At 39.3% G+C, this 27,682-nt stretch overlaps 1 protein-coding gene across 5 annotated transcripts in view; it reads left to right on the top strand.

The window, feature by feature from the left end:
• The window catches only part of FBXW11 (F-box and WD repeat domain containing 11), a 125,209-nt gene that overhangs the window by 20,518 nt on the left and 77,009 nt on the right, over positions 1-27,682 (top strand). For 2 of the 5 annotated variants that reach the window (XM_067566758.1, XM_067566757.1), the window contains exon 2: positions 178-279. The exons of 2 other annotated variants lie outside the window; for them this stretch is intronic. In XM_067566758.1, the coding sequence (XP_067422859.1) occupies positions 178-279 (102 nt within the window). Of the gene's footprint in view, positions 1-177; positions 280-16,292; positions 18,786-27,682 lie in introns of those variants that run through there. One more of the 5 variants, XM_067566760.1, reaches the window with a different exon arrangement.

Raw genomic sequence — 27,682 nt, 5'->3', positions numbered from 1 at the left:
TAGTTATTTTAAAAGAATCTTCAGTAGTAATTTTGCTGTTGGCTCCTAATTATTGATTAACATAGAAGTAAACAGAAATACATACCCACTTTAACATACTAATGAGTTGCCTGCATTAAGTGATTTGTTGTGGCATCTAACTGCTTCTTCTCTTCCTTCCTTTTTGTCACCCTGCAGTGTTCTGTGCCAAGGTCTTTGTGGCTAGGCTGCTCCAACCTGGTAGAGAGCATGTGCGCACTGAGATGCCTGCAGAGCATGCCCAGTGTCAGATGTCTCCAGGTGCCTTTCTTCTTTCTTGTTGTAAATGTGTTATGCGTATACTGTGAACATTGTTAAACTCTCTCAGGGCTCTGTTTAATCAAATTGTTAAGTCTGCTAAATGTTTTTTGTGCATCCTTCTGAAATCTTCTACCTAACTATTTTGTAGGAGTCATTAAGAGGGCTCTGTGTGAAGTTGATTATTTTTTCAGTGGGGGGTGGTGATCTTTTGTGTTTATTGCCTGAAGTTGTAATACAAATAGTATAGTTGTGCATGTTGCCTGTTACATTTTGCTTTTTCATTTTTGGTTTTAAAAACTAGTTTTAATGAGTTTTGCCAATTCCTTTAAAAACTAATTGCAATGGCCTAAATGGCCCATAATACAGCTTTTGAATTTTCATTTAGAGGAAGAGCTTTTTACTAGCGTGGTCCTCGTTACGTCATTAAGTTACCATCATTGTGCATGTTTGAATACAGAACAATTTTGTTAGTATATAGTCCTGGAGCTGTTTGATTTACATATTAATGTAGTTCTTGATTTTAAAAAGGTAATATGGTAAGGGTGGGAGCTTCCTATAAACACAAGACCACTAAATCTCAAATTTCTTTCCTCTTCATTTGTAGTAAATTGTGTAAATCAAACTTGCCTAATTTATAGGCAGTGAGAGGAAGGAGGAGAATTGCTATTTCCAATTGTTTGGGCAGAGCATGTTTACAAAATAGCAAATTAAAGAAAAGTAGTCTGTGCATTTTTGGTATGAGTGAAATGTTTTGAATCTACAAGGAACATAGCTTGGAAAATAATAGAGCATGTTTAGTAATTATTTATATAATATTTTCTTAAGAACTATACACTAGTACATAAAATGTGTTACAGCACAAATTTATATTATCAGTATCTCTTCTCTATCTTTATTTTTAACAAAAAAGCAAACAATAGCAGAGTCCAATGGTGCAACCTGTTTCATGTGCACAGGAGTTTGTGTAGAAGGAATTGCTTTTGTGAATGAAAATTTTAAATTCAGACAATCTGAACCGACCAACTGTAAACACCCTTCAGTGAAATAAGAATGTTTCTTTGAAAATGACCTCGTATTGCAAGAAGCCAGCCTTTGTAGTTCTGGCAGATTTGAGATTCTCATTTTAAAGTTTCAAAATGATTGTATCTCAAAATACAAATGTAAACTTGACGGATTGCTTTCTTTCAGAAGACTTGTGTTTTCTAAGCATTGCTAATAAGCCGAATGTGAAAGTAAGAGAAATTTCTTCCTTGCTGCGTTGCTAGAGATGGATAGCATAATTTAAGACGAATTAACATTGTAAAACCTAACCAAAGGTTAACTGAAATAGAAATTCCAATCCATAGTGATTTGGTGCTTGGGTTGTTGTACTCATGATCTGGCATTAATACAAACCTATTTCCACCCTATCCAATATCCATGAATCTGACACACCCTGAAGTAGGAGGAAATATTTTTTGTGTTGTAAAGTAGTTTGAGAGTTTAACAGCAGGGGTTCTCAAGTTTTCCATGTGAGACTCCAAAATTAGCAGCATTTTTTTTTTGGTCATGACTATAGCCCTTTAGTTACATCCACAATCCTTTGTGGCTGTGAAGTATTGTGAAATTTCATTCACAGCAATAATCATGGTTTTGTGAAGGAGCTGGTAAGCAGTGCTGAGGGAGATGAAATCTGTGAGATGGTGTAAGGTAGTGATGAGTTCTGTGGCCTAGTGCTGTTGTTTGACGTCTTTTTAAAAGGTGGTGCTGAATGGGGTTTAGGAAATCATTGACTGCTGTAAGTGGGGCTGAGGCAGCTGTTTGTGTGTGCCACCTTTAAATAGCATTCCTTGGAGCAGAATGCAGTATGAGAGAGGAGACAGTGGTAAAGTTCCTCCTCCTTCCCTTGGTTCACTTGTTCACCTGCTTCTTAGAGGCCTGGGATGATGTCACAACTCTCAGCCACCCTTCTGACTCACTTTGAGAAATCTGGGTTTCAGAATGGGAGGGTTATCTGAAGCAACATTTATCTTAAAGGGTTCAGTAGGTATCAGTTTACTGGGCTGCAGATCTCAAGAAGAAACTGTTGCAGGTTTCCCACGCAGTTGCAGAAGTAAACTTTCAGAAATAGAGCCAACCTAGCTGATCTTATAAATTCAAATCATGTTATTTCACACGGGATTTATGCCCATTCACCTGTAACATCCATAAGATTCAGATATTGCAAGACATCCTTTACCATTGAATCTCAAATAGCTTCAAAGCTATCAAAACCTATTTTGTAATCAGCTCTTCAGAAATGGCAGTCAGTATGTTCAAAAATCAACTTAGCCATGTGTTCCCCCTAATTTGATTTTTATTAAAGCGATTCACAATATTAGTACAAGAATACGAATGAGATGTTCAGTGTATATCATTATTAGTAAATATATATACATATATTTACACATGCACATGGTCCTAGGCTGTTCTCAATGGTAGTAGTAATGACAGAACAAGAAGCAGTGGTCTCAAGTTGCAGTGGGGAAGGTTTAGGTTGGATATTAGAAAAAAGGTTTTCACTAGGAGGGTGGTGAAGCACTGGAATGGGTTACCTAGGGAGGTGGGGGAATCTCCATCTTTAGAGATTTTTAAGCTGCAGCTTGACAAAGCCCTGGCTGGGATGATTTAGCTGAGGTTAGTCCAGCTTTGAGCAGGGGGTTGGACTAGATGACCTCCTGAGGTCCCTTCTAACTTTAATCTTCTATGATTCTAAAAGATTTACAAAATCAGAGCTATTGCTAGATAATATTTACATAGTGTCATCTGACATCTAGATCCTATGGTGCGGTATAAATTCCATAGATAGAAGTTTAGAGACTGTACATTACCTTGTGTGCAGTACATTTATTATGTTGGAGACTTTGGCCAAGTTTCTTTTTATGCTATCATTCACTACTAAGGAGCTACTAAAATATACTGTATAGTGCCACAATGTAATCTGGCAATCTGTGCCAAATCACTGATGTCACATCCTATAATTATGCAAGATACTAGCTAATGAATTTGTCTGCACTTAAAAAATTTGTCAAAGTTTTTGATGTTTAGTGTTTGTTAGCTCTCATCTGAGTTCGTCAGTTTTAATTTTAACTGCCATTTCAAATAGTCATTACATGTAACTGCAGTGAAATGTTGGTGTCAGAGCGTAACATGCATAGGGTATGTTAAGTATCAATTAGTCTTAGGAGATGGCACTAATAAGATCCAATAATGTGTGGATGTTCACATTCCATTTCCACTGATGGGATTGTTGTGAAGTTGACCAGAGAGGGGTCAGCATTGTATGCAGGGAAAAAAACATTTTTACAGTGAATAAGCCCTGTAGAAATTCCTCCCTGGCATTAGTCCTGTATGTTGCAACTCCTAAGCTTGAGCATTCACTCAGTATCTTTCTGTTCTGGATGAGCTCTGACAGTTTGCATAGAAAGGGAGTGGTATAATTTTGTGGTAGCTGTACATGGCATAAGATTTGGCAAGGTCCTGTTTAAGAATCACTGACAATTCATATTTGACCCAAAACATAAATTTTTGGAAAAGCCAGCTCTTACAAAATTATGACCAGCGGTGTGTATGCACAGATTTAAAAAAAAACCAAACAAACAAATGAAGTTTGCTTTAAAGAAATAATTCCCTTCTGGACTCTGCAACCCAAATACTGCCATACTGGGAATCCGAGAGTGAAGCTGAATTCGTTTTGTTCATTCTCAGATGATAGCAGACCCCATTACCTGTCGTTCACTTTTTCTAGGCTAGATGTTTCTAGGCTAGATTCTTTTTACCTGAACATTGATTTAAACAATTAGATTATGTATTCTAGCAGTGCTTCATGTCCCCGTAGGACAAATAAAAGTAGGGCAATGACTAACTGCAGTTTCGCAAGAGGAATTAAAAGATCCCTTCATTCACTGATGCACGTAGGATTTACACAGGTACCATCTATTGGCATTATGTGCACAAATACCTCCTGCACTGATGAGAGAGTAGACCAGAATGAGGAAGAAGCAACTACTCAGTGGCTTGGGATTTAAGAATGACTTCAGTGAGTCCTTGTTAAATCTTTGATCTTTTCAAATTGTGTAACACTTCAAGAGTAAAGTATGATCAGTTTAAAAGCTGAATACTGAGATTAGATTTACTCTTATCTTAATTTGCATAATGAGAAATGTCATTAGCATTCATGAAATTTATCCAGACCTTCTTAAAATCCAGCTATAGGATTTGACCAAATGTCCTCTGAATCCAGTGAATCGGATATAATACTCGAAATGAGAGCTGACCATTGTTCATCTATTTGCTATGTTTTTTTCATGCAGGCAAATTTCTTGTTTTTAATTGTTGCTGCATGCTAGTCAGGCATCTTCACTTTGTCATTGTGGATTCTGCAATCTGATTCTAAATCAATCAATGTACATGGGACATTTTTTTTGCCAACATTTATTCCTTTGCATGTTGAATTCTGTACCATGCTACTCTATTGCTCAGTACCTTTAAAATCATTTGGAGAGTCTGTAACTTTTACTAATTGAAATAGTGTCATCTGGTGCTTATTATTAAGATGGGTATATTAGAAATGCCTTATGTAAGCACTTGTTTGGCCTTATAAATATTGGGGCCCTATGTTCTTGGCCACTTTACATACTTAAAATACTGTCCCTGCCTCCAAAGAGCTTACCATCCAGTGGCATCATCCTGGAATCAAAACCACATATGTGGACCCTTGCACCTGTGCAAAAACCATTGACTCCAGTTGTTCCTCTGGCATGGATCTGATTGCAGTAGCCAGGACCTAAATGAGAGAGAAGTAAACTTTACCTACTTGTTTTGAAACAATGGTTCTGTTTCTGATTGTGTAACATAGTTAATGTAAGAACATCCATAATTTTGGGAATTTATCTTGGTCTTGAAAATTTTACCTGTTGCCTACCAGCTAGTGTGAGAAAAAGTTGATGCCATGCTTCTCCAAAGCCATGCCCATGCATTGTAAAGGAAAAAACATACTGTACTGTATTTAATTAACTCAATTTTCTATTTCATATTTTTTTAAAAAAAATTAACTTTGAGGGCTAGTACAACAGCAGCAAATATCACAAGTATTTAAATTTCACTGGTTTGTCAGGTAATATATTTGCAGAGTAGTAAGAGCTGGTCAAATAACACAAAAAGTACTTAACTGTTGGATCATCTTTCCTTCCCACTCCTATGCTCATCAATGCATCCCCACACACAGCTTGGAAAATTTAACAGATGCTTAAGAGGGCTAAGTTTACTAGCCATGAAAGATAAGAAATTCCAGGAGGGCCAGTGCCCGTTGAGAAGCCAGCTTGCCTCTCCAAGATTCCAGAAAGGGGAAGGTGGTAAGATCCTATCTGGGAACTCAGTAATGGACCCTGCTCAGGTGCTCCAACTTCTATATCAGCCTCCAGTATACATTATCTCTTCCAATAGAGGCTCTCCAATACTGCACCCTTCCCCCTACCTTAATTTTTGGGTTTTCCATCCCTGAGAATAGCTTCATTGTCTGCCTCACAATGAGGCAATGAGTTCCATGGGATGTTGTGATGGCCAAAAGTGTAGCTGGGTTAAAAAAAGAACGAAAGTTCTTGGAGGATAGGTCTATCAGTGGCTGTTAGCCAAGATGGTCTGGGATGTAACCCCAGGCTCTGGGCGACCCTAAACCTTTGACTGTTGGAAGCCAGGAGAGGAAAATTGATGGATCTCTCCAAAATTGCCCTGTTATGTATTACATGCACCCCTCCCCCAAGCTCTGGGATAGGCCAGTGTTGAAGACAGGATACTGGGCTTGATGGACTTTTGATCTGACCCGATATGACTATTTTATGTTCTCTGCTATTAAAGCTTTCCCAAGCAGCAGCAGAATAAAACTGGCTCAATTCTTGTCAGTTTCATTGCTGCCCAAGGGGGTTCTGAATATCCAGGAATTTGGGAAAGGCCTGTTGGAAAGTTTTAAGGGCAGTAGCAGGGGTACTGGATAAATTTAGCTGTATTGTTAGGAAGATGGCATTAAATTGATTTACACTCAGTTCACATTTGAACATTTTCTTCACAGTAGTAAAGTCTAGAAATCTAAATGGACTCTTAAATTCTGTAGAAGTTGGTACTTGTCAAGTAAAGCTTCCTACTTGCCCTGAGCAGTTGAGTTTTTGAAATACTTGGTTTTTTGTATTTAATACTTAGACTAGTGTATTTTGTAAAGCAAATGACAGATTAGTAGTAAGAAACTTCAGCACCATCACTCTTAAAACAGGAAGTGGAGAGAGTCTGTTTTTTTGTTAATTAACTGTGCAATTTAGTATTCACTTGCCAAAGCGCCCTTTTGGTATTCTTTCATCACAAAAATAGCTTCCCAAAATCATAATGTGGTATTTGGGTCCATTTGGAACCTTTTCATGCATTTATTATAGCTAATACTCTTTCAGTTCCAAACTAAATACTCAGTCTTTCATTTGTGACTATCAAAGTTTTATGAACATTAACTCTCACAACACACCTCTGAGACAGATATGTTATCAGACTGGTTATAGACAGACCAACTGAGGCACAGAGAGATGTACAGTGAATTAGTGGTAGGTGGGGAGCAATTCCTTGCCGTACCATTATACAGGCTGCTTTCCTTGAAAACCCTGTTTCATCCATGCTTAATATCACAAGTTGCAAAGTAATAAATGGTGATCTGTCATAACTCAGTTTGTGTGCCTTTTCCTACGTGTTATTTTTGTGGTTGTGCAGTTTTAAGAAATAGGTGATTTGCAATATCCAGATAAGTGAAGGAAAACTTATTAAAAACTGCCAGAGGCAGTTTCGTGTTTGGATACTAACTTACAACATAAAGTTCAATCCATGTCATGACTCAGCATTACATATCCTGGCATCATCATCTGATAGTAGATTAAGAACCAGTCTTGTATCAACAACAAACCAAATCTAAAAAAAGCAGCATAACCCAGTGGATTGAATATGGGGTTAGAAGCCAAGCACTACTGAGTAGTAATTTTGGCTTTACTAATGATTCCCTCCCTGACCATGAGCAGATAATAAAATATTTGTTTTTTGTTCTAATATGTAAAATGAATGATAGGTAAGAATGATTTTGAGGGTTTTGTGAGCATTAATATTGAAATGCTGTTTGCTATTATTGTTTAATATTGTTAGCAGGAAGATATAATCAAATGTGACTAGAATGTTCAAATATAAGTCTTAATTTGAAGGCCAAAAACTAAAGCAAAGCTGCATGACCATCCTAAGGTTGATGCAGCTGTTGTCTCGTTAGAGGCAGTTATTCCTTCAAAGGATAGATTATTAGATTTTTGTGACTATAGTGCCTCTCTTGCATCCATCTGCTTTCCATCTGAGCCTCCGTGAACAGTATTTAAATACCTACCTATCTGTAAGAATCAGACTTGAAGGCACCTCCATTTGAGATTTTTCCAGCTGCTGCCTCTGTATCCAGCTTATTCCTAGACTCTGTTTCACTTCCAGATCAGCAGCAACTAATGGAGCAGCCAGAGGACACCTCTGAGATAAGGTCCTGATAGGTGTGCATCCAGGCAGAATATCTTTTTTGTAGGCTGAGGATAAGATTACCAGGGAACTCCTTGATAAAGTAGCGATTTGAGGTGACCAATTAAGGTCTGTCCCGTTTTCTAGGCAACAGGAGAGAATTTGGATCTTACAGAAGTAAGCAGCCCTTCCAAGGCTGTGTTTCAAAATTCCATAGATCATAGATGCTGTTCCTGAGGACAATAGAACAGGACAAGTGGTAGACCCAGCTTTAACAAACAACTATCCAGCAATAAGAGAGGTGGATAAATTCCCTCCGTCTTTCAGAGGATTTAGGGCCTTTTTAGGACAGATTATTCTGGTATTCAGACAACTGTGCCTTCATCTTTTTGGTAAGATGGGAGATGTACGGACTTCGCTGGCCATTTACCATAACATTTCAGAGATCTACAGAACAAACATGTTCCCTTTCCCATTATCAGTCACCCAGATAAATACTTCGAAATGGGTTTAAATTCATCAATCTTGAAGAGGGAATGTTACCAAGGGACCTATTTAATTTTCTTTTGGTGCCCAGGAAGTCTGGCAGAATTGAGCAATTGTGGTCCTGAAGTCAATGAACAAATATTACAGGAAACTAAAATTCAGAATGGAGACTTTGAAATTCTTGAATGGATGCTGTCTCTTGGGTCATATATCTAACATCTATCAATATAAAGGAAACACATTTTCACAGTCTTCACATAGGAAAATTTTCAGGTTCTTCTACAGCCAAAATGACAAACCAAGTTTGTCTCCACGCCCTTTCCTTCACCCAAGTGCAAGTCTGTTGGATACGTTTGTCTTCTACAAAGGTGTGTCAACATAGATCAAAGTCCACAGATGGTCTTTACTGTAATGGGCAGTAGAAATCTTTGAAGACATCTCTTACATTCACAAAGCAAGATTTGGTTTGATCTTTAGTTATCTCCTGGTGTCTTTGAAGGACCTGTTAAAATCAGGACTTCTAACTAGAATCTGGTCACATCTTACAAGTTCAACAGATGCCAGCACATTTGAATGGTGAGCAAATTTCTCAATGTAGACTGCAGGGCTGTTGGCTTTAGCAAGAGGCATCCTGGAATATAGATTAACTAGAGCTTGGGGTCATCTATTTGGCATTCCCTGAAAGATCATTTGAAACATCACCATATTTTGGTGATAATGGGAAATCCCTCACTTATGGCCTTTGAATGAATGAGGGCATCAGATCCTCTTGACTGCATAAGAAAGCAATTTTCCTGCTCAAATAAGCCAAAACATCTTTCCTGTACATGGAAGAAAAGTTCAGTTCTACAGATGATTGGTTAAAGTGTGCAAGAGTGTGCATTTTAAATTGCTAACCTAGGAATTCCAAGTTCCCAGTAATCTACCTAGTCTAATCCAAGCAGTCTATCACAGGTTCTACTCCATGCACAAGAACAAGGAGATGGTAGCTCTGTATATTCTCTCACAGTGGTGGCCCAACAGTATTGCTTTAAGCTTTTCTTCCATTTGCTATCCTATTCAGAACAGTATGGAAAAGTTAAGGTCTTGGTGATTATAGTGATTATACTGGGCTTGGATTTCAGACCTATTGTCCTTCCAGCCAGTCTTTGGAACACTGCTTTTGACGGTCTTTTACAAGGAAGCAGAGACTACTGTTAAGTAGTGGTCAGCCCATTAGGTGAAATAAGGAGAAAGTTAGAGAGGATAGTTAGTTTTCTCAGGAATTATAATTGATTTAATCACAAGTCTTCCTATGAGAACCATTTTATGATTGTAGTTAAACTGTAGGAATAGCACATGGAACTAGATGACACATGGGTCTTTAATACATTTTCTAGTGCTTTGCCCAGTAGGGCATCCACCACTTCTCTTGGGAGACTGTTCAACTATCTAATATCTCACTGTAAGGATATCTATTTATGTTGTTAGAAATTCAGAATTTCTCCTAGTTTCTCCTTGTAATGACTTAAATAATTCTTCCTTCTTGAAGTTTATACCCTTCAAATAAATGGCTGTATCTCTCTCATAATCATTTAGCCAAGATCTACATAATTCTCTTAATTTTTCTGCCTCAGTTCTTTCTAGTCCTTTTATTTATGAACTCCATCTAATTTGTCTGCATATTTTTGGGACAGAGTTCCAGAATTAATTTTAATATTGAAGAAGCAGTATCACCAGCACTGTGTATAGGGGCTATTTACTTCCGTGCCCTGTGACATGCCTTTGTTTAAATGGCCCCAAATTGCTTTGGCCTATTTGTGGCTATGTCAGGTTGCAAACTCATGTCTAATTAGTCCACTATGTTTCCCAGCATTACTACTTCCCAGTTCTCTTATTCCCAGCTGGAGCTGTTTCAGTTGATTTCATCCCTCGAGCCAAGTCTGGATTTGCTTACATTATTCTGAGCAGAATCTCCTTTTTTTGGTGCCTTTATTTCTGATCTTAGTAGGCTTCTTTTGTACTATGTCTGGCCTTGTCATGTTTGTAATTTGGATTACATTAACATGCATTTCCTGTTTTAAACAGTTACTGAAGCTGTTAAATAAGTTTGGACCTCTCAATGATCTCTGATACAATATTAGATAACTCCCCCAGAGTTGTTATTTATGGTTGGATAATTCACTTTTAATGATTTTTGTTTGTGTAGACTTGGAGAAAATGGAAGTGACCTAAACATCCAATTGTTCTGGTGCTAGGGTTTCTGTAATAGAACATGTTGTAATTTTGCGTCTTCTGACACCAGCATTTTTTACTATAAGAATGTTGAAGTAGTCTAATTGCAGTCCTTGCAATTTTCTGTTACTTTCGCAACCTCTTGGGTGGGGGTGAGTGCTTCCTGATGTGTGGTGGAATTGTCTCTTGAACCTAATCTGTTACTATATGTTGATACTTATTTAATAAACAAATGTATAATGTAAGACTAACAAGCTCATACTCTTGCTTTGCCTTTGGTTTTGGACAGTAGATCACACTAAGTGTTGTCATAGACTCTAAGGTCAGAAGGGACCAATGTGATCATCTAGTCTGACCTCCTGCACAAGGCAGGCCACAGAACCTCCCTCATCCACTCCTGTAATTGACCCTTGACCTATAACTGAGTTATTAAAGTTTTCAAATCATGGTTTAAACACTTTAAGGTACAGAGAATCCACTAGCAAGTGAGCTGTGCCCTATGCTATGGAGGAAGGCAAAAAAAACCAAAAACCCAGAGCTTTTGCCAATCTGCCTTGAGGGAAAATTTATTCCTGACCCCAAATATCGTGATCAGTTAAACCCTGAGCATGTGGGCAAGATTCACCAGCCAGACAACCAAGGAAGAATTCTCTGTAATAACTCAGAACCCACCCTATCTAACATCCCTTCACAGGTCATTGGAACTTCCTTCTTGATTCTTTAAACATTTGTGATTCTTTTTGCTTAACACTTTAATTAAATAAATCTGTTTATTTTTAAGTGGAGGAGAGTGGTTATTTGCTCTAGTTGTTTTAACACGTACCCAGTGTGTCCTACTGCCCCAGCATTCTACTGTGAACTAAAGCATCTTCCTCTGTGGTTCCTGTTTTAAAGTTAGGACGCCTTTTGCATTAACACTTGTATTAATCTTATATTTCAAAGTATTTTTCCCAATGCTCTTTAAGTTTACAAATATCTTTACTGAGACCGTGGCCAAATTTTGACTATTTGAGGGGACTGCTTCAGTAACTAGGCAGCTGAAAATCCCACTTAATTTTTATCAAATGGGCCGATTGCATTCATCATTCTCTGTAGTACAGAGGTGCATCAGGTAGAGACAGCATGCAGGGACATGAGATGTGGCTAGGTTACTCATATATAAACATGAGCATTTCGGGGTGACCTATAGTCTTCACTGCACAACAACCTTATAGATGGTGGTAATTGCAATGGCCTTAGGTGGTGGGGCTTTTGGCTGCCTGGCAAACTGCTAATTTGTCCATTTTGGGGCAAAGTCTACCTGTCACACCTGATGTAAGTAGTTGTAAATTTACAAAGAGTAGAGAACTCATAACACTTGCACAGTCAGATCCAAAGATCTTTCAGTGGATCTTCAACCTGCTTGCAGCTTTGAGAGCAGAACCAGTCCTATCAAGGACTTAGGTGTCCTCCTCTAAACAGCTTTCCAGTTTGCTCTGCCTTTGCAGCTGTGAGTGGGCAGACAGACCTCTTTGCTGCCTTTGAATTCTTTAAAAATTGTAGTACATTCATTTACCAATTTAATAGCTGTTTAGTCATCTGTTTGCATGTGGGGCTGCTTTGTGCAGTGTTGTGTGCCTAGGGTGAGACTATTTCTTTGACTCCCTACTGAGGCCTGGTCTACACAGACAATGTAGGTTGACGGAATGTGGCTTCTGTCGACCACAAAGTATGTGCCTCCACTGACCTGTCAATTCCGCCGACCTAAATTGCAGTAAAATTCGACTTCAGCATTACACCACTTGCAAAGGTGGTTTTATTAAGTCCAATTGTATCGGTCGAATGAGCATCAGTGTAGGCGGAGTGCAATGTAAATCGATGTCAATGGCCTCTGGTAGGTATCCCATAATGCTCTGTTGTGACCGCTCTAGACATTTGCACTCTGCTGCACTGCAGCCATGTGCACAGGAGACAGCCCCTCAAGCCCCAGGAAATTTTGAATTCCCATTTCCTCTTTGGTCAGTGTGGAGAGAGCTTTGTCGTTGAACTGCTCATGGTGACTGCATGCCTCAAAAGCACTCCAGCATGGAGTCAACCTGAGGTCTTGGATCTCATCAGCCTGTGGGGCGAAGAGTCTGTTCTGGCTCAGCTCCGAGCCAGCAAAAGAAATTTAGGTAGCTACGAGAAGATATCGCATAGTATGGTGGAGAAGGGCCACAACAGGGATGTGCAGCAGTGCCACATTAAAATCAAAGAGCTGAGGCAGGCATATCAGAAAACTATGGAGGAGAACAGTTGTTCTGGCTCGTCACCAAAGACATGCTGCTTTTATGAGACACTGCATGCGATTCTCGGCGGTGACCTCACCATTGTGCCACTACACAGCATTGATACCTCTGAAGAATCCCAGTCCAGGATGAATGAAGAGGACTCTGTGGACGAGGAGGAGGATGAGAAAAACGGGGCTGGAGAGTGGGGTATCCATTCTCCCGGAGATCCAGGACCCGTTTGTTACCCCATGGCAGCCCAGCTGGATGCAGGACGGTGTGACAGACTGAGATGCAGAGGAAGGCACATCTGGTGAGTGTGTATAGCAAATCGTATTTCTGTGGTTATAGCCCCAGTCCAGCTTCTTATTTCTGCGAAAACAGAAGTCTGTTTGTGGGGATGGGATTCCTGAGTGTTGGTTCACTTAATCAGAGGTTATCCCCAAAACGGACTATTTATATGCACAGGAATGGTCCGAGAATCCTCCATGGAAACCAGGAAACTTTCATGTAGGTACTCTGCAATCCTTTGCAGGTTTCTGGGGAGGGCATCCTTATTTCTTCTGCCATGGCAGAACATTTTTCCTCACCACTCTGCTATTAAATGAGCAGGCATCATTGCGGAACACAGCATAGCAGCATAAGGCCAGGCCTGTACCCAGATACTTGCGGCAAATCTTCCCTTTCTGCCTGTGTTTACTCAGACTGATATTAAACATGGTCACCTAGGGAAGATGGCGCAAGTTTACATTACCTGACCAATATAGTCACTGTATGTTATTCCCCTGCCATGGTCAGTGTCGTAGGCCCCAACACAGACAATTCTTAGCCATGACATTGTTGTCCTGGGTATTAGAGTTCTGGGAACGGGTGCCCCTATGTTTACTCCAGTGACACTTCACCCACACCCTCCACCAATCCCTTTGGATCACCTCTTCCCAAACCGGACGTTGGGATGGTAAAGGGGGAGCCCTCTGATCCTGCTCTTTGGTTAAGTGTGGATTGTGGAATTTAGTGCTACAGAGACTTCCCTATAATGGATGCAAGGGACCCTTACTTACCATGGCTGGAATGCCGCTCTGACCCGTGCAACATGTACAGATTGGTATGCGGGTCTGGTGTCGCCTTGTGAATATGAAGGGGAGTTCTTTTTACACTGTAACATTGCTTTTCATCCATGGGACCAGCTAACAATGGAAACTGTGCTTTGCTTGCCTTACAGTGGACAGCTCGGCTTTCACCCCAGCTGCTACTCCTGCAGAGTGCCTTTCCCAGATTAGAAGGTGGGGGAGAGAAGAAAAAAACTCGGGATGACATGTTCAACTAACTCATGAATGCCTGACACAGAGCTCAGAGCCTGGAGGATGTCAGTGTCAGAAAAACTGAACATGAACACAGAAAACAGAAAATGAGCCCAGGAGCAGGAGAGTACAACTCAAGAGGAGATGTTGCATATTATGAGGGATCAGTCAGATATGCTGAAGCATCTGGTAGAGCTCCACGAAGAGCAGTGGCAGGACAGACTCCCTCTGTAGCCCCTGCAAAACGCTCAGCTGACAAGCTGTTTCCCAACCGCCATCCCCATGCACTCTAGGAGGAGGTTGAACAGGGTACAATATATGCTCCACTCCACCCTGGTTGAGGAGAGCAGAAAGAGGCGATGGGCCCTTTAAGAACTGGGGATGTGTGTGCTTTGCTGTTTGCACAGTCACACTTTGTTCTGGATCCCCTAACAGCATTATAAGAAAGTTAAATTATCTTCCTTTCCCCCCCACTGTAACGGATCACCAATAAAACTGTACTGCTTTTAAAAACATTACTCTTTATTCATTGAAAGCTCGGGGATTGTCGGCAGGGGAAGAGGAGGAGGGGAATGATGGTGCAAGGGTAGGGGATGGAAGGGAAGGGACTGCAGTGACAGAGACCTACATCACTGCGGTTCATTGCAAAAATGGGTTTTCAGTGCTTCCCTGAGGTGCAGCACCATGTGGTTAGCTCTCAGTGTTGCACTGGAATCTGGCTGTTCAAAATTACCGGTCAGCCTATCAATCTCCATGACCCAACCCAGTGGGAACTTTTCCCCCTTTGTTTCACACACTATGGAGCACACAGCAGGCAGAGATAACAGTTGGGATGTTGCATTCACCGAGGTCTAATCTAGTGAGCAAACTGCACCATCTTGTCTTTAAAATGCCAAATGCACATTCCACCACCATTGTGCACTTGCTGAGCCGATTGTTGAAACGCTCCTTCTTGCTGTCCAGGTGCCCGGGGTAGGGCTTCATTAGCTAGGGGAGCAGGGGTAGGCAGGATCACTATAGGTATCTCAACATCGCCAATATTTATTTTTCGGTCAGGAAAGAAAGTGCCCACCTTCATCTTTTTTAACAGACCTGAGTTCCTAAAGATGCACGCATCATGCACCTTTCCAGACCACCCCACATTGATGTCAGTGAAGCATCCCCCTGTTATCGACAAGGACCTGCAACACCATTGAGAAGTATCCCTTTCAGTTTCTGTATTCTGTGGCAAGGTGGTCTGGTGCTGAGATAGGGATATGCATGCCATCCATCACCCCACCACAGTTTGGGAACCCCATTGCGGCAAACCCGTCCATTATGTCCCTGCACATTTCCCAAAGTCACTACAGTTCTTAGCAGAAGTCTATTAATGGCCCTGCACTCTTGTATCACAAGCAGATCCCACAGTGCATTTACCAACTCCAAATTGATTCCCAACTAACTGGTAGCAGTCTGGGGTTGCTAGCTTCCACAGAGCGATGGCCACTTGCTTCTCCACTGTCGGAGCAGGTCTCAAGCGAGTATTCATGTGTTTCAGGTCTGGGGACAGCTCTGTGCAAAGTTTAAGGAAAGTGGCTTTTCGCATACGAAAGTTCCGCAGCCACTGCTCATCATCCCATTTTTCATAACAATGCGATCCCACCAGTCAGTGATTGTTTCCTGGGACCAGAAGTGGTGCTCCACCGACTGAAGATGGTGCATGACAGCATGCAGCAAATGGGAATTGTTTCGTTCTATGACTTTGTAGCAGGAAGGCTTCAGTAACATCACAAATTTCTGTGGTCTGGCTCCTGTCTTGGCCTTGAAAATACTGCAGGATAAGTCATGGGGTATTTGTGATGCTGACAATGATTGTGCACAGCTGAGCTTCCATGCCTCTCCAAGCAATGGCGTGCGTGCAGCAGTGGTGGGATTGGAAAAATGGTGCGAAAAAAGTTCATCTGTTTGTTTTGGTCAAGAGGGGTGGGGGAAGGGAGTACGTTGCATCGTGGGAGGACAACCACCTTCCCAAAAGACACTGGGTAGTTGCATTGTGGGTAGCTACCCACGGCGCGCTGCTTTGATGATCAGTGCAAGCGTGGCTGTTGGGGACATAAACACCTGAAGCAATGCACATGGTGCGATCACATTCCTCGGACTTTGTAAGTTCAGGTGGGTGAAAGTCAACTGATATTAAATCGACTTCACTCCACAGGGTAGACACACCCTGAGAAACTTCACTGAACTTCTCCCTTCTGCACCAGGCATTTTCCAATGTGCCAGGCCAAATAGAAGAATAAAAATAAACCAAAGATCTGCTCCTGCTGCTTATCCTCTTTCATAGAATGTTTATTTAGATGGAGTTCTGTCCACTTTCTTGCTACTTAGACCCAGGGCTTTCACCTTTTCTCATCCTGTGAAGGGCACGTCACTGAATTGAAAGCAGGGAGTGTCTACAGAAAAATGTATCCCAGTTACTTTCTCAAGCATGGATCAGTGATCGATAGGTGGTTCTTCAAAGGAAACAAACTGCCGGAATGTGCGTCTGCAACTCTACTCTCACTGATTGCAGCTGTACCAGATCAGAGTCCTCACTTCCAGCATAAGCTCGTCCCATCCCCCAAAAGTGTTGTTACAATACAAAACCTGCAGAATAGACTTAACAGCGGAGAAGAGGCCTTTCAGGCTTGTCTACTCTCAATCAACAGTGCAGCAGCCACTGTATTTCTTAGGATCCTCTCAGTCAGACATTCAAGTTCACACTCTCCGCTGGCCTGAATCAAGATTTCCTGGAAGGAGGAGGTTCTTACCATCTGGTGTAGCCTCAGATCTAGTGATGGTGTCATGAGATTTGCTCACTTAGGAGAAGCGCCTTGTTTTTGAGATCCTCTTCTGTAATCCAGAGACCTCTTTTTCTCTTGGGTGTGTGAAGAGGTCAGATTACTACAGATTTAAAGAACCATCCACCTAAATCATTGAGGAAAAATAGTTTATCTTGCATTTTTCTCCCTTTATGAATCCAGAAGAAGAATCTTAAAGCACTGCAAAATAGTAGAAATAATTATAGAGCCAGTTGCCAAAGAAAATTGGTACAATGCTGTTTCAGCTTTGGGATTCCACAGTCTGACTGGGATAACTAAAACTGAGGCATTAGCCAAAGGGGAGAGTGCAGTTTATAAAATCCAAAGTAGGTTATCATTGTCCTTTGGGGCCTTGTTGTGACAAACTACAATGCAGGTCACAGAAAGGAAAACCAAAAGTAAAAGCATCAGGAACAATACGTGTACTCCTAGGAAGAAATGCAGAACAGACTGTTTCCATGTGTATTTTGAGACTGCTCTGCCCAGGAGGGTTATTGCCAGTCTGTCACTTCCACAGGAGAAACCAAGAAGAAGCAGGAAGATAGGTCAGTGAAACAATGAAAGAAGAAATTCTCTTAAGATTTGAAATTGAATCCATACATTACCCTGCACACTGCATTGGTGGATGTCCTACCAAGAGAACCCATGACAGAAGGATGGAATCCTCACTTGGGAGAAGCTAGGAAGTAGCCTTGATGGCCCTACAAGCATTAAAAAACATCAGTTTGCTGTTCTGGGGCCATCCGATAGACAGATCCTTTTTTGGATTAGTATGGAAGTTCTAATAGAATTTAGATTTAAAATACGGAGGGTATTTGAAAAGCAAAATAATCTCTGTAATAGAGTTTATTTATAAATACACACGAACCTCAATCAAAGATTGATGTTGCTTTTGCCACACTCTGAAAGTAAACAACCAGTATGTATAATCACCTTTTAAACTAATCTAATAATCCCCTTCAGATTTCTACTCTGCTCTTGATTTGTTTATAGGGGAATTAAAAGGTTGCTGAAAACTTCCTCTTGCTATTCAGGAAAGCATTTATTATAAAATACTAGCTTTAAAAATTGTTTAATTTATTTTTTTAAATTAATCTATTTTTTGACAGATAAATCTTACCTTCACCTACAGAATGCATTTTAATTTCAAGCCAATATTTTAAATTGGTGTATAGGCCTGAAATTAGGAGGAAGAGAAGTGTGCTTATGGAAAGGAGGTATCGTTGGCAATCCACAACTCAAGTCCAATTTACAACACTAGTTTGAATTCATCCTTTATGTAGCTGATGGATTTAAAGTCTTTCCTGAAATTAAATTCCCATTTGCATCTAATAGAAGGATTGTTTTGCACTATAGTGCTTTACTTAATACTTAGAAGGCCCATATGTTCTGTCTAAAGCTTATTGGAAATTGTATGGAAAAATTCATTAGGTATACCACAGGAAGCCAGCTTCAAATCTGTTTCACATGGGAAAACTGGGAATAGTATTTTGAATTCCGTAAAAATAATTCAGAGAACTAAATCTTGAAATTTTGATTTTTGTAAATTGCGATGCTCTCTCCCTTTCTGAAATGTAGTTGCCTGATGTGTGAAGGTAGAAAATCAATTTCATAACTGAATATTCTATTAGTCTCAGATACCCTTGATATTTACTCTCTCAATTGTGAAGCTAATGTTTTGCTTTAAAACATTTTATTTTATGTGGAGTATAATAAATTTTTCCGTTCCAGGCACCAGTGGGGAATTATTAGTATACTGCACATCCTCTTACAGAAACCTTTCTGGATAATTTTGTGGGTATCCATATATCTAGACAAGGAATTGAATTTCAGAGAGAGCTTGACTGTCTATCATTAGACAATAGCAGCAAAGCTTTCACCAGGTGAGGTTATGTTTAAATGTCGTTTGTATAGCTGCTTAGACAATATAGCTTATCTTTCCTCAGAAGTATGCATGTTCTGTATATGACAGGCTTTAGTCGCATAAGAAACAACGTGTCTATGAATTTGATAGTGAATTATTGCTTAGAGTTGTACTGGGAGAAACTCCTGTGGTAGCAGCTGATGTGAAGCAAATATGACTTGTTGAGATTCTGGTACAATATTGTCCGTGAATTTCATTTACAGCTGGATGCTGTTAGTATTTATGATGATTCTGTGTTGACTCAGCTCTTTTTAACCCTCAGTTTGAGCTGGGCAGCAGGCACTATGAAAAATGTTAGAAATAAATTTAAAAAAATTAACCTTAATATATGGTAGACTTAAAGTAATTTTCCCTTTGGGGATAAGGTGATTTATTTTGAGAGGCAGGGATGGAAGAAATATATTTTAAAAGGTAAATTTGGGGTCAAATATGGGCAGTATACTGAAGTGTATGTATGTAGTCTACAAGTTTTGCAGGCCTTCATGATTTGATAATCAGAATGGTGCAGGGATGACTCATCAGCTGCTACAGTTATACAGTACAGTATTGATTGTCCTTGTGCAATATAACACCATATTAATGTGATGGAAACAAGCAGTTTGAGCTCTGATCTTTCTACTCCAGCCACCCTGAATATCCTGTGTGTGAAACCACAATTCTTGTACATCTGAAATACTGTTATGTATTGAATGTTTTAGGCTTGGTCCTGAACTTCTTACTCAAAAAGATCTCCCATGGGAAGAAACCAGGAGACTATAATCTGATATTTAAAGGGACACTGTCAACTTGAATTCAGATTTATGTTGAAAAGTAATTTCAGGAACTATATCTGCTTCTGGAACCACCTACTATATCTCCTGTGGTTTTAATCCCAGTTTCCTGTTACTCATTATTTCCTTATCTTTTTAAATACTTTCTCTCTCCCTTGTTACAGAGTGAAAAATGCAGACAAGCTAGAAACTAATTGAATATATAGGGGAAAGAGTGAAACTGACTATATGAAATGCTGTAAAAAGCACAATGTTTAAAAAAAAAAAAAAAAAAAAAAAAAAAGAAGAAGACTAATCTGTTAAAGTAATCATAGAATTGTAGAAATGTAGGACTGGAAAGGACTTTGATAGATCATCTTGTCCAGTCCCCTGTCTTAACACTTGTAACAATAGTAGACAAAAATAAATTTCTTTTAAGTTGTCTATGCTCCTGTTTAAAACCATTTACGCATGCTATTATTCCAATCTGTCTAAGGGTTTGTATTTTGGTATGCTTCCCATTTCTGAAATTTCATAAGCAGTGAAGTGCATCTTATCAATAAAAATCTTACTTTACGGGTTAGCATGCTTTTTGAATTCATACTCCAAAATCTAGGGGTGACTTCTGTTGTAGCTATAAGTGGCACACATAGTGACTGTGGTATCTGTAATCTTTTGTGTAAAAGTTTCCAGTCCAGAAATGAAACGAACACCTTTACTGAGATTCTCTTAGTGCAAGTGAATTTAGGAATAGAGGTTCATGACTAGCCTGTAGATGCAAAACAAAACACAAACCGCATGGTGCCTTTTTACTACCAAAAATTCTGCAATAATCAGTTGAGGGGAACTCTTGCTTCATTATATCTGAAACTAATTAGAAGCAATATCTGAAAGCTTTCCACTTAGATTTTTAAAGCACTAAATTTACCTTTTGCTTAGTACAGTAACTAAATCTTACATGGGGCAGGAAATGATCAAATATGTTTTTAAATGTTTTTAATAAATTGTAATTGGCATTTTTAGTCTATTGCTGGTAGCAGCAATTCTACTAAAAAGTGACAGTGGGGAAAAATGCAGTGACCTGTTCACAGGACTTCTGAAATGCAGGGTAGATTGATTTAAATCAAGGTTTAAATCACCAAGAGAAAATAATTGATTTAAATCAAGTTTCCCACTGATACTTCTTCACATATTTCTTAAACAATGGTGCATCACTAAAACATGTTGATTTACAACTCAATGCAGCATTTTACAACATCTAGACGGGTATACTTTGTGTAATTTTTTAGATAGCTTGATTTTTATTAATCTAGGAAATGGTACATAATACTTATTACCTGTGTCAAGCTGCAGATGCAGCAGCAGTACGTTAGGAATGGTAAGAGCCAAATAACACACAAACACAATAGCACTTATATTTTATTAAACTACACCTTAAATGTTACATAAATGTTTCACATTTGCAATTGCAGCATTCTCCTGAGTTGTCAGCTGACGGCTGTCCTTAAACTCTTTTTTTAATTTTCAAATTTTATTAACTCTAGCAGAGAAGTCATCACAACACTAAATGTATGTTGTCCTTAAAACTTCTACAACTAGCTCTCATCTTCCCCACTCCTACTGTCATTTTTATTCATAGGCGAAAAGAAATGTTTTCCTGTGTTTTCAACTCCCAGTTGATTATTTTAGCTTTGAGTGAATAATACCAAACGATGAAAATATTCTCTCTGTGCCTGCAGAGGAAGCTACTGCTATGAAAAGTTGGCTTAGCCCCTGAAGGAACTCTGTTTCAAGGTGCCTGGCTAATGATTTCCACCAATTCAGGGGAGTGACCTTGTTCAAATCATCATCAGTAAACATGTACTGTTTAAATGGTTCTGCTCCAGCCCTGAAATGTATTATGACTGGCATAACTGAGGTGATTTTGAGATGCCCATGCCATGGCAGCATCATCTTCAGAAGTTAGGCATCTACCTTTATGTCTGCGGTTGAGAATGTTCGCAAGAAAATGAGGTGGAGTTAGTGCTTGATCCATTTGCTTCTTTATTGCCTGCAGTTTAGCTTTCTGGCGAGGTGTTTCTTTCTTCAATGTCTCTTGAAGTGCCTTCCAAATTTGACAGCATCAGCAATAGTTTTTCTGAAGTTCGTTTAAGGCTATGGATATAGGCTTCAGTATACTGAGCATATGCTCTTCATTCCTCTTTAATCTAATGTTAGATACGTTAGATGAGATACTTCCATCTATTTTATCCCGTTTTCTTCACAAAATTTTATGAGAATAGGCCAAATTGTTCAAAACAATCAACACAGAATTCCATTGAACATCTTGAGGGAGAATTAGTTTGGATCCTCCTGCTCTCTTCAGTGAAGCTGAAGCAAAATGGTTGTTACGGAAATATTTTGCGACTTCAGCAACATATTCTTTTATTCCTGGAGAAGATGTACTTAAGTCTTTGGCTAAAAGATGCATTAAATGGGCACTGCAGCCCTATGTTGTTAAGGAGCATCCCTTCTGTTTCTTCTTCTAAGTATCTTCTCATCTTTGCCACATTTGCAGCATTGTGTCTGACAAAACTGCGCACGTGACAGTTGAATTTTTGTTCACGGTTTATTACAGCTTTCACTGCCACTTCTTTTAAATATTCTGTTGTGTGGGCATTCTCCCATGTGTCTATTTTTTTCTGAAATATATGCAACCCCATCTTCTGTTGTATCACAGGCACATATTTCTGGATCATTGTGTACATTCCTCCACCCATCAAGGCTTAAACTGGCAAATTTCCCCTCAGTATTTCTTGCACACTGTTCAAGTTCCTTCTCATATACTGTATCTAGCAACCTTCCACCAGTGTCTGCTCTACCAGGTGGAGTGTAGCCTGGTTGTAAGGACTCAAGCATGTCAATGAAGTGTTTATTGTTAATAATGCGAAAAGGAGAATTTGTGACATAAATGAACTGAGCAATCTTTTCATCTATGACGTCTTGTTGGTATTTGCTGGTCCTTACTACAAACCCATCCATGGTGGTGGTTTTACTGGATGATTGAAATCTTTTGCTTGCTACTGATACTTTGTTGTCTGAAATATGTTTAGTTGCAGAATGACTCTGAAGTTGTTGCAGATAGACAGTCACAGTCAAAGTCTCTTATGCTTAAATAGAATCCTGAAACAAAATTCAGAAAAGGTTTTGAATAGCCGTTCTCCTCACTCTATTATTCAGTTAATCATTTACATTTTTTTCAGCAAGGATGCGGATTCGATTCCAAATTACCAAAAAAGCTAAGTCTGACTGCATTTAGAGTGCACTTAATTTTGGAGTAAGCCCCATAGAACTCACTGGCACTTCTGTTTTTTGAGAAAACAAGTAAAATAGGGAATAGACTCATGGCATCACCATTATGGTCTGTGGCCATGATGTTCCAAAATAAGGGGCATGTATTGTGTAATATAAAATAAGAAAATGACACCCAGTGGCAACTGGCAACTCTAGATTTGTCTTACTGCAGTTTTCTGTACCGTATACTTGGGTGATAGATTCTAAACCTTGTTAACTAATTAAACAAGCCATAAGGATTAGGTAAAGTGAACTTTTTTCCTAGCAACATCCAACATAGCAAACAGCTTGGGAATTTACTTGTTAAATCACACTTACACTAGAAGGTACAGAGTCTTGAAAAATGATGCACTGCAAAGTGAATTATTTACGTTACTAACCAGTTGATCCACATTGTTCTTCAGACATACCCACATCTTCATCCACATCATTTTCTCCCAGTAAGCAGTTTTCATTATGATGTTTCATTCTTGCAGGTTAGGCCCTGCATCTCCTTCTTGCATTGTGCTTACACTTGACATGTTTGCCTTTTTTACCCAGGGAAGGAATTTCTTCAAAATATTCCCAGATAGGGTCTCTCTTACGCCCAGAAGCCATGACAGTTTTTCTGTGGCAAAAGTGTGGGGGAATATAGGAGGCTGTTTGTGTACTGAATAATGTCTTCCCTTTTTCTTTTCAGTCCACTCCACTGTTTCTTTCTATTCTGCCTCCATCCTTTGTCTCTGTCTTTAAGACAGTGTCTTAACTAACTCCTCTACCTTGCTTGGCCTGGCTCCACCACCACATAAGCACAGAACAACAACAACCCTATCCAGCCTGTGACTTTCTTTGCACGTGTGACTTTAGTCTGCTCAGAAACAAAGCCCAGAACTTTCAAGAGGCAAGAGCTGGTAGTTAGGCTGGACAGATTAGAGCCATTCATTCGTTTTTATGAGACTGGAAGTGTAGGTTTAGCATGTTTGTGGTGAGATTTAATTGTAACTGTTATTTTTTTAAACGAGAGAGAAATTTAGTATTTTATTGATTTAAAAAAAATACAATTTAAATTAAAAAAAAAAAATCCGATTTTTAAAATAAAAAAAAAAGATTTTTATCCACCCTGCAAAACATAAGTGAGGCATCAGGCTTACTAAATATTGAATCAGATCTGCAGTTAAATTTGTATATTTTCAGAAAATATGCATATTTAATTGTTAGTGATATGGCAAGTGTTGGTATTCTAGAAACAAAGCTGAAACACACAATGTTAATTACCAGATATCAAATCACTGATGAAATTAAACAGACAACTTGTTAATGTTTAAAAATATGTAAGATACCTGCCCACATCCATTTGACTCTGGGCACGTTAAGATGAAGAGAGGGCTGCAGATAACCAGACTTAGCTGAACTCAGTTCATAAAGACAATTAACTCTTTTTAAACAGAGAAACACAGTGGCCAATATTTTGAAGTGCCTATTGATTTGGAATTTATGTATTGGTGCCCAACTTGAGACTCCCTAAAGAAGTCTGATTTTTGGAGGGCAAGTGCTCAGCTGAACTTTTTGAAAATGAGGCCCTTTTAACGTGTCTTAGGTTTGGCACCCAAAATCACAAGTCACTTCTGAAAATTTTGACCAGTGCTGTTGCCAGATTTTAAACAAGTTCATTAGCATTGATAATTAAGGCCAAAAGGACTGTTTTGATCATTTAGCCTGACCTGCATCACACAGGCTGTAGAACCATCACCTAATAACTCCTGCATTCAGCCCACAAGTTGTGGTTGAATTAGAGCAGTGGTTTTCAACTTGTGGTCTGCAGACCCACGTGGGTCCGTAGACTATGTCTAAGAGGTCTGAGAAAGGTTGTCGTTTCCATAGAACAGTAGTTTTCAACATGTGGTCTGCGGACATTTCCAAAGAGGTCTGTACCTCCATTAGAAATTTTTTAGGGATCTGCAAATGAAAAAACATTGAAAACCACTGAATTGCTTCTAGAAAGGCATCCAATTCTAATTTAAAATGTTAAGTGACAGAGAAACTATCCCATTTCTTGGTAAGCTGTTTCAGTAGCCAGTTACTCTGTTAAAAACATAAAATAAGATAAAAATTGTGCCTTATTTTTCAGTTTATTTTTCTAGCTGCCACTTCCAGCCATTGGATCTTATATCCTTGTGTGGTAGATTAAAGAGCCCTGTAGTATCACATACCTTCTCCTTTGCAGTATGAAAGACAAATTGCCAACCTTAAGTAACAACTTTTTTGCATGGTCTTCCTTTGGGACACGTTATATTGTTGTTGCTGAAAGTTAAGGAACTGACAACTATATTGAAATAGAATTCTCTGCCAACCAATGCTACAGGGTGTTATACAGTTAGTGACATGCAGTTGTGGAACTATTTAATAATGGAAACCCATTCATTGCTGTCAACCTCATAGCCACAGACGCACAACAAATGGGGATAACTCCTTGCTATTCATTGCTCTGAGGAAGGATGTCTTTCTCTATCACCTAGTTTAACTTTTAAAAAATGGTTTGTTCAGCTCTCCTGCTTCCTCATTCAGTTTCATTAGCCTTGATAGAGAGAGGTAGTCTACCCTATTTCCCCCAGTAAAGTTTTAAAATAACTTTGATTTGCTGATGAGTGGGGTGTGTGTGTGAGGATAGAGAAAAGGGAAAGGTTTTAAAATATAACGTAAACACAAACGGACTGATTGCCAAAGTACGGCTAAATATTTCCATGCAGCATGAGGGTGAGAGAGAAGCGGTGTGGGAAGAGAGGCTGTTCCTCAGTGGGGTACAAGATACAGAGACAAGGGAGAAAAAGCTGAGTGTATTTCATTACAACTTGATGATGATCTTTGTTAACTCTGACTGTATCCTTTATTCAGCCCAGGACTTGGGCCTTGTCTGTGATAGAGAAATTTACCCAGTAAACAAGAGAGTGAAAAATTGATCCAGTGAAACCAGTGCAAACCCTTAATGCACACTTAAACCGGTTTAGCATTTGCTTATCTCAGTTAACGTTAAGTTGGCAACTAACCAGAGTGGAATATTCATAAGGTATTGACCCAGTGAAGTTTAGTACTCTATCTTGAAAGTGTTCTACAAACAGTAACTACAAACATAAAATGAACATACCTGTTGGAAGTGAAAAGTTTAAAAATGATTTTGTCATTGACTTATTTTACACCTTATGTTTTCCCCATCTCAACAAGGAAGTCTTACCTTACTCTATCTTCACTGTCTAAAAAGGGTTAACCTGTTAATTATCTCTCTGTAAAAACCTAGTGGAGGCAAAGGTTCAGGCGGTTTTTACTACAGTATGGCCTACCAGATGTCAACACTACAATCCCTCCTCCCATTTGACCTAACCTAGCTACATTGCTGTAAAAACTGCCTGCATCTTGTCTCCTGCATCTAGGAGTTTTACAGCAAGATAGCTAATGTGCATTAGTTACCTTGCTGTAAAAGCACCTTTTTTAGCAGTCAAGATATAGCCTTATTACTGATTACTGCTAACTGGATAATTCATAGTCTTTTCCCCCCTGCAGCTGTAACTAGAATGGATTCTGCCCACTTCCTCCCACTGTAGCCTTCCATCAAATGCAGGAGAAGAATTTTTTCTGATAAGACAGCAGGTGAATCACTTCATTGATTGGTATAAACAAATACTGGCAGATCTCCATTCATGCCAGTGGTTAACTATTTCTAACCTTGCAGATGGAGGTACTGCAGTGTTGTAGCATTTTTCTGCAAGGTAGTATCTGTGGATTTTGATGCAGGCAATTACGCTAAACATTATTTATTGTATTGTGTAGAATAAAACCAGTGGTGGTTCAACTTTTTATAGTGCAGATTACTAATGTCTCATGGACCCCTCCCCTCACAGTTGCCAGACTACTTCGCGTTCATGATCATGTAACTTCTGTGATCCTATCTGGATGCCATCCCTGAACCCTGCTTGATGAATTATCAAGTTGGAAAGTTATGGCCACTGCTTTCAAAACAGACTTATATTGTTAATTTTCAAGATTGTTTGAATTCATCCAGTTTTTTTCTTTCAATACATTAAAACAAAAAACCATGGAAGGACTTTCACATATTTTTCAGTACAATTTTCCATTGCGTTAGGAGTGTGTGTGGGGGGACTTAATTAGCTTTCTTTAGAATCACTTTTCTGATTTGGTCTTGTAGTACTTCCTGCAGTGCAGAAAATGACTTTAAGTCTTGTGTATTCCTGTGGTTAGTTTACAGTCAAAATTGAAAATGGAGTCTTTTAGTATGAATGCCCCTGACTAGTAAACTTCATGGAAAATTTTATCACCTCCTTTGTTGAAGAAGCTAAATCTTTATCTCGCTTTTCTCATAAGGTGAAAGAAATAAGTTAATGGTTAGTTGAAGGGTATTTTGTACATGTACAATGAGCAACAGAATAGTGAAGTTGATCAGCTATAATGATCTAACATCTGCGTTCCCTACGAGACAAACCAGTTTGTAAATGGTATGTCATTAGCCATGGCATTTGAGATGGGCCTTTTGGTTTAATGTTAGTGATACCCAAGAAATACACGGGTTAGACTTTGTTCCTAGTTTCTTTCTTACATTAATTTAGAATTTCACAACCCACTCCAAGCAGTATTTCGAGATGGGGGATTATTGTACTTCCTGTACGGTTTACACCACTGCCAATGACTTCCAAACACCCATGTCATGTCCTGGTTACCCAGAAATGTTCTCGTTCCCTTTAGCAATAACTAGGTAGATGTTAACTTTTAAATCTCAGACTTTGGA

This window comes from Emydura macquarii, unplaced genomic scaffold (genome assembly GCF_026122565.2).
Source record: "Emydura macquarii macquarii isolate MOO-44397 ecotype Brisbane River unplaced genomic scaffold, CSIRO-AGI_Emac_v2 contig_2768, whole genome shotgun sequence".
NCBI lineage: Eukaryota > Metazoa > Chordata > Testudines > Chelidae > Emydura > Emydura macquarii.
The sequence above is the reverse complement of the archived record's forward strand: the minus strand, read 5'-3'. Positions and strand labels throughout refer to the sequence as shown.